The sequence below is a fragment of the Dromaius novaehollandiae genome, chromosome Z, assembly GCF_036370855.1.
Source record: "Dromaius novaehollandiae isolate bDroNov1 chromosome Z, bDroNov1.hap1, whole genome shotgun sequence".
In the NCBI taxonomy this organism is placed as follows: domain Eukaryota; kingdom Metazoa; phylum Chordata; class Aves; order Casuariiformes; family Dromaiidae; genus Dromaius; species Dromaius novaehollandiae.
Genome location: NC_088132.1, coordinates 10064893 through 10077911, shown reverse-complemented (window position 1 = coordinate 10077911; position 13019 = coordinate 10064893). Strand labels below are relative to the sequence as shown.

General features: G+C 41.7%; 1 protein-coding gene across 1 annotated transcript in view; it reads left to right on the top strand.

Moving 5' to 3' along the window:
• The first annotated feature begins 3981 nt into the window (after positions 1-3981).
• The window catches only part of GAK (cyclin G associated kinase), an 81414-nt gene continuing 72376 nt past the window's right edge, over positions 3982-13019 (top strand). The window contains exon 1 of the mRNA XM_026098686.2: positions 3982-4300. Within this exon, the coding sequence (XP_025954471.1) occupies positions 4159-4300 (142 nt within the window). The 5' untranslated portion in view covers positions 3982-4158. The remainder of the gene's footprint in view (positions 4301-13019) is intronic.

Here is a 13019-nt window from a genome sequence, read left to right as displayed (position 1 = left end):
GACAAACCAATTAGAGAAGAAACTGAATGAAGCAGAAGTGCCAGCCTTGCTATGAAAGTGCCTTTCATATCATCAAATCTTTTCTTGGAATAAATTTTTTCTGGCCTCAGAAGAGATGAAGGGTCTCTGCATTCAGAATGAGGACATTAAGATTAAGAAAGGTCAGAACCTGTTCTGTTTCCTTTGTGTCAAAATTAGCTTTGTGACTCACGCTTTTAGTATACATCACAAGAGCAGCTGCACCAAAAAATACAAACCTTGGAAATGGGTTTAATGTTCCTTCTGAACTGTACTTTCTGAAATATATTTTCAGCTGCACTGAACCTAAACCTTATCTAGAACTCTGCAGACAATATTTTATATGCTATTTTGCTAGCTGTATTTCTCTTAAATGGTACATAGAGAAAGGCAAAGTGGAGTGTTAATTCATTACTATTTAATTCATTTAATTCCTAATGAGCTGAAAGCAATTACTGGAATGGAAATTAAAATACGTATTTTTAGTACATGCTGATAAAGAGAATGGACTTTTCATTTAATCCTTCCTTTCAGAGCTCTCCACTGCCTTGACCTTAAGATGCAAAAGAAAATCCCTTCTTTACTACATTCCCCACCCAAGTCTTTTGGCCTAAGTACTCTTGGCTGATTCTGGGTGAGACTGTAGAAGGAAGAGGAGTGGCTGAGAGGTAGAAGGGAAGGCTGGAGCAGAACTTTTCCACCAGGAGCTCAACTTTCCTGCAGCAGTCCAGAACAGGGATGCAAATTAGTAACAGATGGCACAACCCCCTTTTCCTCTGCTTTTCATGAAGGATGATGCCAACATAAGAATGGATAGACCTTGCTGCCTTTAATAACTCAAAAAACAAAAAAAGGAGGGCTCTCACGAGGCATAAATAACAACCAACACATTACACTTTTTGGCCAAGCACTGTTAAAAACTGAAGCACTTTACTGCACTTTTGTCTCAGCAATAAACAAAAGAGCTGAACCCCAGTAATGTAGAACCTTTCAAACAGCAGCTGGCATTTCAAACTGCATCCTACTTACTGGGTCTGTTTGACCTCCCCAGCATAATCCTGAATCTTTAAAAAGACAGGTCAGTAAAATATTACCCTGCTATTCTTTCCAGCTTCTGGGCCAGAAAAAATGCATCTATGTCAAAACTCTCCTAGGATACCTGTAGTAAATGGAGTGCTAAATCCATCCTGATTTTTCTGAATGTAACATTCCTGCTTTTTACCCTACATTTTTTCTTATACTTCCTTCATGTGTAACATATAATTACTGCTCCTGCAATACTTCTTCCGACAAACTCCCACTGTAATCTGAGTGTCCTACTTGAGCAATTTCAAGCCACCAGAGGAAGCATATGAATCACTAAATTGAGCTTTTAGTACCAGATCTCACACTTGGTGAGATCTGCATGCAATTTTTGGACTGAAATTTTGGATCATTTACTCCTTGTGTCAAGGTCCTTTCCCACCAAATTAATCATCTCTTCCTGCATAAATAGTACAAATCTGAAGTTTGTAGTAAAATCAGTCTTTGCTTACAGAATTTTATTTGCTAATTTTTAACATTAAAATTATACATATTGATAGGATATCAAGATTCTCAGACCACAGCTTTAAGGATGTTTCAAACAGGCATAAACCTGTACTGCTGCTAAAAGAAACAGTCAAGTTGTCTTGTCATCCTCAGTTATGTCTTCCAGTCCTTGGGCCCTGTCTTCTCCTGTGCTGATGTAAATGTGAGGCTTAACAGTGATACAGAAGAGGGAACTGGCCCATGTTAAGGCTTGTTGGCAAAAAAAAAAAAAAGTCAGTTTAACCTAGGTCAATTAATCTGCTACTGAAGATACAGCAGAGGCTTCATTTAAACTGGAGTATGAGTTTTAGTTGCTTCATATTCCATCTATGACAGTTTTCCTTTTGGAATGACAAAAGTTGTTAGAATAAAATTCAACCCCTCAAATACAGCAGGATTGCTTCTGTGGTTCCTTACACAGAATCTTGCTCCTGTGCCAGTGGTCTCATGTAAATAAGTCTTTGAAGGAGAACACACAAGTGAATGATGGGGAAAGGGACATTGAGCCAGAACAGTACAGTGTAGCAATCCTAACTAGCAGTGTTTTGTGGCCCAAAATAATTCCAGCTTTTGCCTAAAAAAGAATGGAAAAGTCAGAAACCAAAAGTGAGAGCAAGAGTAGGATGCTTCTGACATGAATACAGAGTCTGCTATTATCAAACTGGTGAGGGTGTTTGAACTTTGATAGCAAAAGAGGTTTCTCAGAGGGAGAACTGAAGTAGAAAAATAGCAATTGGCTTCCGTTGCAGACAGAAGGAAGTTCTCCATCTGGTCTGACTTTGGTAATTTAAAGGGTTTTTTCTTTGGTAAGATATATAAAAACATGGGATCTCAGTACAAATCTACTGTCCTTTAAAAACGCGCTTCTCCTGTGGCATTACAAAACAGTGAAGGAAGCGCAAAACACCTTCCCCCTTAGTTTGTACACTAGCATGAAGCACAGTGAGCTCTTCATTAATGGAAGATGATTGAGAAAGGCTGCTTTAAAATATGTATCTACTCATCTGTGCAGGAGAAAAGATATGGCCATCCAAAATCTTCCCGAATTTGGAGATCACTGGGATGATCTCAAAAGTGATGGCTGTTTACAGAAAGCAGACTGCTACAGCAGAGAGACATGGCTCCTTGAAGGAGAATCTTGGCTACCAGTATGCTGTCTGCAACAGAAGATTTCAGGACACCCTTGCTTTTAGTGACCTGCTGTCCCAGGCCATATATCCTTATGCAGCAGATAAGGCTTACTAGTTAGCTATCGGCAGTTGTAAACATGCAGAGAACCATCAGGGTAATGCTCTGCACCAATTATAGCAATTACCAGTATTCACGTGCCTGCTATGCTGCCACAAAACAAACACATAACACTGTACTTTCCCTGCCTCCAGGGGCAGCAGGTGGGGATGCAGAAAAGACTGGGGTTGATATGCCAGAGTTGCAGAGAAAAACAAGAGAAAAAGTAGATAAACAGTGGAAGAATTGCAGCAATATCATATGTAAAAAGTGCATGCACTTTGCAAGTGGAACCTGTACTGTAACGGCCTAAGTTGTTTACATGACAGACATCCAGTCTGGTGGCTGCTAGGCTGCAAGAGTGTTAGCAAAAAAAAAAAAACAAAAAAACCCTATTGTGTAGTGAATGATGTCACTTCTGAACCAGATCAAGTGCTCCTACTTCCTGTCGCTTTTTACGCTTGCAGCTCCCACCCACACGACACTGCTGAGCTGCACCGTCTGTGGCAGTACGTCCTCTCTTTCTGCCCACATGCTGGCTGAAAGCAACGTGTGTTTTTATCCGTAAGCCTGGCGCAACTTCCTCAACCCCATCCCACTCCTGCCAGTCCCCCAGCAGCTCTCCTTCCTAAGCCATGCCTACATCACACTGCGGAGGCACAACGGCCTCTGGAGCCCCGTATCCAGCCCCTCCATCACACCCCTTCACAGGACGGAGCCGTGGGATGCCCGAGTGAAATAACGTCCCTGGGCTGCGATCCACACAGTGGGTTTTTCAAGCCCGGGAACGCAAGGCCCCGTCTGCCTGAGGGAAACGCCCCTGAAACGGCTTCTCTCCCCGCTTTCCTGCGGAAACACGCGTTTGCGGACACCTCTACTCGCACCTCACACACCACCGCCCCGCGCCGCCGGCAGCACGGCGCCAACGGCCGCCTCCCGGCTGCGGGCGGGAAAACGAGCCCCGCCCCCGCCCCGCGCGCCCAACCGCCGCCCGGGGACAGTTAGGGGCGGGGCTTCCCCAGGAAAGGGCGTGGGCGCCGCGACGGCGGAGGGGCGTGGCCTGATCGGGCGTGGCCTGATCGGGGGCGTGGCCTGATCGGGGGCGTGGCCGACCGGCCGGCCGCGTCCGGCGGGTGGCTGCGGCGGAAGGCCAAGGGGCGGGGAGGGGCCGGCGAGAGGCGGCGCCGTGAAGTCATAAATGACGTAGGGCTCCCGGAAGCGGCCCGGAGCGGAGGGTACGGTGGGCGAGGAGGGGCCTGCGACCGCCACCGCCGGCAGTTTGGCGGAGCCGGCCCCCGCGCTCCGCCTCGCCTCACGTCGCCGCCGCCGCGCCTGGCCGGGGCCATGTCGCTCCTCCAGTCCGCCCTGGACTTCCTGGCCGGGCCCGGCTCCCTGGGGGCCGCCAGCCGCGACCAGAACGACTTCGTGGGGCAGACGGTGGAGATGGGTGACATGAAGCTGCGCATCAAGCGGGTCATCGCGGAGGGTGAGCGCGCCCGGGGCGGCGGTAGGCCGCGGCGGGGCGGGGGAGGGAAGGCGGCCCCGGCGCCGAGCGGGCGGCAGGTGCCCCGGCCGCCGGGCGCGGCCTGTCTCCTTCCCGGCTCTGCCTTCTCGCCCGGGCCGGGCCGAGGCCGGCCCTGCCCCTTCAGCGGGAGGCTCCGGGGCCGGAGGGCGAGCTCGCCTCGCCGGCGGCGTTGGCCCCGGTGCCCTTTCTGCCTGCCGTGGAGGCTGAGTGTGTTTCGTGGGTGCCGCCGCGTTTTGCGGGGAGGCGGCTGGGCTGTGTCCAGCGCTGGCCGCGCTGCTCCCGGCGCGTTACTGAGGGGTCGCGGTGCGCTGAGCGCGTGGAGATGCTGTGGAGGGTGCCTGGAGCGGGCTGGGTCGGGGAATACACCTCACGCCGGGCAGTCCCGTGGAGAGCCGGTTCGCTCTGCGGAAACTTCTTCACTTGTTTCATGCCTTACTTGCATGGCCAAAGTCTTCTAAAATGAGCTTGTGATCCGAGACCTCATCAAAATACTTGACTGCACATATATTTAACAAAAAACAACATAACTGTGCCAAAGATGCAAGCTTGCCTCTGCTGTTTTGGGTTGTCTGGGCAATTGTTAAGCATAGGAAAGTACACTACCTTTAAACACAAAAGTCAGGAGCCCGATCCCATTCTGGACAGTAGCTTCTCTAGAGTGTGTTAATTAAATGTAGTGCCATGGAGTATGTCAGGGCAGTCTTCACTTTTGGTGAGCTTTTGGGTGTGTATCTCAGCGCATTATTCTCACTGGTCTGTTTTAAACTGGCAGATCTCACGTGCAATGTTTGGTGTGCATGAATTATTTAGAAATTAGCAGAAATTAGAATCCTGTGGTGTCTGTAGTCAGAGAAGATATTATAGTGTTTCTTCAAGCAGAAGAGACACTTGAAAGCTTGTCTTAAGACTAACATGCAAACTTGTCCATATTGATGCACCTATAGTTGATGTTATTTAGACCAGTGCTCCAAAGCTCTAGTCAGAGCTCCTTTTCACTGTTGGAATTACTTCCTGTAGTTGTTTTCTGTGTTTGTTTTGTATTCATGTAGTTCTATATATAGATCTAAATTCTTTCCCTGAAGAGTTTTTTAGCATCTTAGTGGGCAGTATGAAAGAAAATTTTGATTCTTCAGGTGCAGCTACTTAAAATTCATGAATTCCTTGCTTAAAACACCAGGAAGTTGGTTTTCAACACTGTTTTATTTTCTCAGAGGCAAATAAGGTGTAACCTTAACTTTTGTCTGAGATCATGAGTCAACAGTGCTCAAAACCTGGCAGATTCAGCTGAAAAAATAGTGTTTAGCTAGTGGCATTTTAAACAGTACTAAATGGAAAATCTAATTCTGCCTTAAACTTTTGTTTATTATTTTCTTTCAAAAGATAATGTCAAAATTGTCAATGTAATGTAAACACCATTATGTGAATGCAAGGTGAATACTAGACTAACTGACTGTTACTGTGATACTGTGACATTCCAGTCAGGACTGATCACAATAATTTTCAGAGAACAATAAAGGAGAAGGAGCAGCAGGAAGCTAGTTTAAAAGAAATCTCTGCTGCACAGTTCTTGGTTCTGAAACAAGGAGTTCATACTTTGGCAGCAGCTTACTGTTTCCCAGGATCTGGAACAGGTCTGCTAAAAGGTCAGGGAAAAGATGCCAATTCAATCACTTAAAGCAAATAGGGAGGTGCTGTAAGTCTAGTGTTCCCAAGAATTTATTTGTAACCACATTTTCAAGGATTCCATGTTTGTCTCAGTATCATGGTTTTACTTTTTTTTTTCTGCTGTGTATTGTACTAAATGAATGTATGTGCCTTACTGTTTGCCTGTGTTGAATTCTAATTTTCTAGCCAATATGTCTGAGATAAAACAGCCCTTAAATGTATCCAGCATTTGTACAAGTGTAGCTTGCAATTGTGAAACTGTGCTGACACCTGAAAATTGTGTGGACAGAGCTTCCGGAATAGACATTGGAAGAGGACTGCTTCATAGTCATGTTCTCAAAAATTCCATTTTTTAGGGGAAACTTACTTTAACTGGTCCAGGAAATATTTGGCTGCCTAAAAGTCCCGTCAGTTCTTTGATCTTTCTTCACAGTGTGTATAGTCTTCTGCTGGGTAAAAAGATTGCATGTATTTGATGTGTGGCTGATGCGCATTCTCTTCAGTTCTTACAAATACAGAGCTTGTCTGTCTTTTAAATGAGCCATTTTATATGGTGTTCCCTACTAGGAGTTGTACTACTACTTTCTGAATTTGCTTTTCAAACCCTTGGTGAGCTTTGTGATCTGCCAAGTGCAGAAAACTAGCTGGTTTTGTAAGATCTTATGATCCACTTTGTTTGAAATTGGTGTAAACAGTGTCTGTGGGTTAGCTTTATAATTATCAGAGAGCAGCATAACTTCAGGTATTCTTGCACTCTGAAGCTCATGCCAGGTCTTCTGTGTGCTGCCTATAGGTGTTAGTGCAAATATTCTGTGCCAGTGTTGTAAACCAAGATGCTAGCTACACAGCTCAGTTGGATCTGTTTCTTCTCTTCGTTTCACAGAAGAGCCACCCTAGGAATAGGATTGGTCTAACTGAAAATGTGGTGTGCTACAGCAGGAAGTTAAAAATAAGTGTGTGGGGGATGGGGGTAATGGTGATTACTTTTACCGATAGTACCTCCACATGCATGAGGAGATTAAGCCTTTCACAGGACGGCCGAGTGCTCCTAGAATATTGTCTCCTATGTATTCTGCTCTGGCATTTCAGTAGCTCACTGTGGGCAACAAATTTCAGGGGAAATGGATCTGGGCTTTTACATTTAATTCCTCCTTGCCCTTTGTGATGATGTGGGCTTCAACAGGCTGAATGGTAGTTTTCAGAAATTAATTTCCTGTTTCCTGCTCCTGGAAGTTGGTGGTATTTGCATAGACAGGCAGCCTTGCACGTTTGTTTTCCAAGTGCTACATGCGAACGGGTTTTTGGGTTTGCCTGTGTTGTACAAAGCATCTTTCATGATGGTCCTTACAGTTGTTTACCTGTTAGTGGTGAAATTCAGAGATGGATGGTTACATTGGGAAAATTTCTTCACCTCCACCAGGCTGTAGAAATAATAAAACCTGGACTGTCAAAAATAGTCGCTGATGGAGACTGACAGTGTAAAAGCTAGGCAATGAACTGCAAAACCTGTTTTTGACCTCATCCCTATTTCTGTCTACAAATGCAACTCCAAGAAGAGGAAAAGTTGATGTGAGAATGGCATGCCTCCTGATGTATGTCATTGGTGCTGTCAAGATATAAAATGAAAAAGTTGGAATTATATTTGTGTGAGAATTCTAAGTTTTATGGTTTGTAATTGCTTCAGTATCTAGCTTACTGAAGAGAGTGAGAAGCCCATTTGCTGGGTGCTGAATGAATGTTTAGTAAGTTATTGCTGCGTTTAAAATATATAAATGAAAGGCTGGATGACAATGTGATTGAACTGATACTGACAAAACTGCTTATGTACTAAAAATTATGCAGCCTTTAGATGTTATCATATTCTTCCTTGAATGTGTTCAGTGAGTGTTTCTTGTAAAAACGGTTAGCTGTTGTACTGATGGGGTAGCAGAGATGGTTATAGCAATTCATAAATTCTTTCATATCTCTTCTTGACTAAAATAAAAATAAAAACATTAAAAAACCCCATAAAAATAAGCAAGAGAGCCTTAAAGCAATAAATAGAAGTATAAGGTGATCCATGGAACAAAACCTGATACTTTTCAATCTCCTGTAGAGTTGAAAGGATGAAGAGATTTTTTGCAGGTTTCATGTTAAGCATTTGCTAAGATTAGGTAATGTTTTTAGAGGGAGTTTTATAGAATGTTAAAAATCAGTTAAGTTCATTAGTGGTTCCTGCTGTCTCTCAGTATGTAATATAATCTTCCTACAAGTATACCTTTGCCAGTAAATGACTTTAGGCTTCTTGAATAGTGCTGTTAAGTTTTGTATGTTGAATAGTGAATAGGTGGTAATTATCAATAATGAGGCTAGTGTCCTCTTTTAGCTTTATTAAATTTTCTAGAACAGAGATTATTTTAAAGCAAAAATAATCTTTAAAAGATTTTGATTATTCCTCTTATGGTAAACTATTACATGAGATAAACCAGGTAAAAAAATACTCCTCTATTGATGCTTTTAATGACTTATTTAAAAGCACTTTATTTGGTTGAGTTACTCAGTTTATTGAAATCTGCAGTAGAGATACTTGAATAGTGAAAATGGTTCTGTGCCATAATTACGGTGTAAAATTACAATTCTCATCTTTGTCAACAGCTAGTTCAAGTGTAGGCAGATTAATACTTCCATAAGCTATGGTGCCTCTTTATTCCTGATGTATGTGATTGCTGTTCTAAGAAGCGTAGGCTAAGACTTTGACTTTGCGTGAAGTGGCACAGTGGTATCCTGAACAAAAGTTCAGCTTAAACTTAGAGAAAACAACTGAGTGTCTCATCAGTGGGAGGAAGCAATGGCATTGAATTAGCAATGCTTGTCATTGAAAGTGTGTTGAGAAATGTGCTACATAGTTGTGGATGTGTGCCTACTCATGTATGTTTGTTGTAATGTGTTTGAAACTGATTTATTACTTTAGCCAGATTCTTTTTGGACTGAAATATAGAACAACTGCTGAGAATAATTGGTAGAACTGGAATTTCAACGGATTTGAGGTTTTCCTGCTGAAGATTGAGTTGACTTCCTTAAAGAAGTGATCAAGTGAAGATGGAGATTTTGCTATTCATGTTAATAGTTTAAATCAGCAGATGATTGTGGGGTGCCTGACAGCTCTCAGCTTCTCAGACAGATCTCATGAAATGCACTTTCTTCTGGCTGATATGTATATGTGATACTCAATAGAAGTGGTTTAAAGTTCTGATCTTTAAAGTTGTATTAGATAGAGAATTTGTGGTAAAATGTCTTCACAGCTCATTTTGTGAAGCAAGAGGCAAAATCTGTTGTAGTTCTGTCTTTTTTGAAGATGGAATACAAAACTGCAGAAATACAAATTTAAACTAGAACAAAGGCAGTCTTGGTCTCTGCTTGTCTGGGCAAGTCTGAAAACCATACTTTGTAGAGTTTTACTGTGCTGCTATGGTAGTACTAGCCAGTTAAAATTAAGGTTGAGTATTGAGGAAGGTCTACACCAGAGACCAGTCTTCATGTCATCTATGTAAGTTTATAGGAAATGCTGAAGTTTTAAGAGTATGCTGATTTGTGCACCTGCAGCTGTTTTCATTAAATTCTTATGCATCTGGCTTTCTAATATGCAACTTGTGCAAAAATGAGTACTTTTGATTAGTTTTCACTGAAAGTTGCAGAAGTAGGATAAAAAGCGCTTAGTAGTGCAAATACTCTGTAGTATATTTTGCACTTACTGTGCTGCAGATATGGCTTGTAATTTTAATGCTTTGTGTTTTGTTTCTTGCTCTACATATCAGACTGAACAATAGAGAACAAACCAGATTTATGCTTCTGTGAAAGGCAGCGTTCTGTAGCATACATTTAACTTCATGATTATTCATGTCTGTTGCTTTCCTATACTTCATTTGAGCCACAAACAAGGGTGTAAGAATGAAACCATGGAAGAAGAGAAATATGATGACTGAAATTAGGCACTACTTGGACTGTTGGATCAGAGTCTAAAAATTTCACCATAAGGGAAGAATGTTTCTGTAGTGAAAAAGAAGGCAGTACAGGCTACTGATCTCTATTTACATCTGGATTTAAAAACTGATGAATTGAGACCATGTAGGTGACTTGTCACAGGCTGCATTCTGATAAAGTGAAAATTGTCTCATTGACGCATCAGAAAAATTCTGCCTTCAAGGCTGTACAGTCAGTCTTTTGAATGTGAACAGACATTATTACAGTTTACCAGGATTATAGGTACAAATTCAAAGTCTCTGTTACCACTATCCTGGGAATCCAGGAGTTGCAATGTAAATAAATGCTATTTTTTATGGATAAAATTCATAACCCTCTAGGCAGAAGAGGCACAATGAGCACTTAGTCCTGTTTTGGGGAATGTTGTTAGTCTGATCTGCTAACAGATGGTTAGAATTACTGTGAAGGGGAGAGAGCTTATATCAAGTGAAAGGACCAAGTCACAACATTTGTGAAATAAAGGGTGATCTGACAGTTACTTTGCAAATGATGAGGCAAACTTCTGAGAAGCAAGAAAAAGATGAAAATCTCTCTAAGAATCAAAGCACCTTGATGTAGTAGCTTTCATGTTCACATTCCCTATGTTGTACCTGTAGAAAGGTTTTTAAACATGAAGCAGTTCAGTATTGTTACTGTTGGAAGCCTGTGTTAAGTACAGTGGTTCTTGCTTATACCGTAGTAATGAATGTTTCAGGGTGTTCAAACTCTTCATTTTTTGAGGTTATGGAAAAAATTGCAAATCTTTGAGCTGTGTTGCATCATTGAGTCTGTTTTACCTTGTTATTAGGACTCCTTAATTGACAGAAATATGCATTTGGACTTCTTAAAAAAAAAAATCTCTATTGGGCAGCAAGGTCAGAGCACCCTTTGGCTAAGGATGTTGCTTATACTGTGGTGGAGAAGCATTTGTCCACCTTCAGGTAGGATACACTAAGTTGTAGTCTGGGCTAGAATTAGTGTTTCATTTGAGCAATGATCAAAACATGAGCAAACCAAAATTGATAATGAAACAAGTTTGGGCAGTTCTTGAGGATCAAGTCAAATCAAGTGTGAAAACTGGGAAGTTACTCACATTGTCCCTTTCTCATGACTAGTAAGTGTGTAATGAAGCAATGCATTGCAGTAGCAAGCTGTTTCTTCTTGTGGCTGATGTCCCCTTAGATCAGATGCTCCACTAATGGACAAGCAGGAAGACAGTCCTTTCTGAAATAGCTTGTCTGAAAAGAAAAGTGAAGATAGGTGAAATAGAGGATAAAGGCAAATTGAACTTCTGAGCACTGTTTTACATCCACAGTGATTTGTGGTGCAGTGAACTTGTTTCGTGTTGTGGAATGCCCAAGTTTAAGCTTAGGGAGAAAGCAAAATCAAAGACAGTTTTATGTGGGCTTGAGAGGTCAGGGCTGGTAAGCTTTGTCATCTGACATTAATTTCTCGGTCTGGTGTGGATGGAGCAAGACTGACCTGTAGACTCCTTTGGCTACTGCCGTTTTGTCAGGTGGTGTGATGCTGTGTCTGTGTAGGGCATCTCTTTCATGTAAGTTTGTGTCTACAGAAAAGGAAGAAAACCAGTTTTACTGCCATTGTTTCTATGACAGAAAATAATGGCTTGGGGCAACTTTTGAGAGTTTGGGCTGTGTTCTGGGAATGGACTATGAAATGTGTCAACACTGAAAAGAGTAAATTTGTGTCTCCGGGTAAGACCTGGCAGAAGTGTATAAGCTGGTAACAAGTATGTGGAAATCTAATATGCTGATTTTAACAAGCCTCGGAAGACTGACTTAAACAACCTGCAGATGTTTGCAGGAGAGGAAAGAACTGGTGAAAATGCCCAAAAGAGAATTATATTCTTATATCCCTGTGAAATGAAACTGATGTTAGATGGTCTATTCTCAACTTTCATTCCCTTGTTTTTAACACTTGGGTCTACTATAAGGATGTTTGTTACTGCAGACATGTTGATGTAGGGGTGTGATCCCTGACTGACACTATTGGCAGTGAAATCCTCCGTAGATGTAGTTGAACAGGTGAAACTACATTTTTTCCCCCCTGCATTTTTGCAAGTTATATTGCAGAATATATTAGTCAGAGCCTGGAATAATTTCCCAAAAGTTCTGAAAAGTTCAATATTAATTCTGTATTTAGTATTCCAGTACTTGATTTCTAAAGTACAGTAACTAGAGTAAAAGTGCATCCTTTAATCTACTTGTGTGCCCTCAAGCTATCACTATTTTAACAAAGGTGTTTGTTTAAGATTACTCTTCTAATGACACTGTAAAAATTGTGCGATCTTACTGCATAGCTAATACCAGGAGCTCTAGCATGCCATGCCACCATTGAAATGACAGGGTCTGGCTTTGGGGAAGAGTCTCTTCCTTAGCTTCCCTTTTGTTAGCCCATGCTGTGAAAATGTAGTAATTGAACCAAGTGCCTTGCTAATAATATATAAGCTCAGTCTCACCAGTTTTAAACTTGACTTAAAGCCTTAGTTTGGAAATTTTATATACAGATTTTCCTGTTTCCACAGAGTGTTGCTTGTCATTCACTTAAATTAAATATCTGTGCCTTCAACTAGATAGAGCTTGATTTAACTTCTCTTTATAACAAGAATTCATTAATTTCAAATAATTTGCATTTTTCAAAATGACCACTTTTACTGCTTATCTGAAATGAATACTTACGAGTTTTAACGATTACTGGCACTTATGACAAATACACATTTGGAAGTAGTTATACAGCTGAATTTAAAACTTGTGCAGTTTCCTAGGTTTTACCCCTGCTATAGCAATTAAGAGAACAGAAGTGGATTTCATGGTTGGCAGTAAGGTTCATTTAAATGCAAAAACAATTAAATTTGCATTAGATTAAACATTTTTAATAAAATCTAGTGCAACCTTTGTTCAGTACTGAAAACTAGTTGTATAACATTTGAGAACTGCTCTGCATGAGCAGTGTTTGCTGTTCGTACCAACTTCTTATGCTGTCCCAGCTTTCTTGA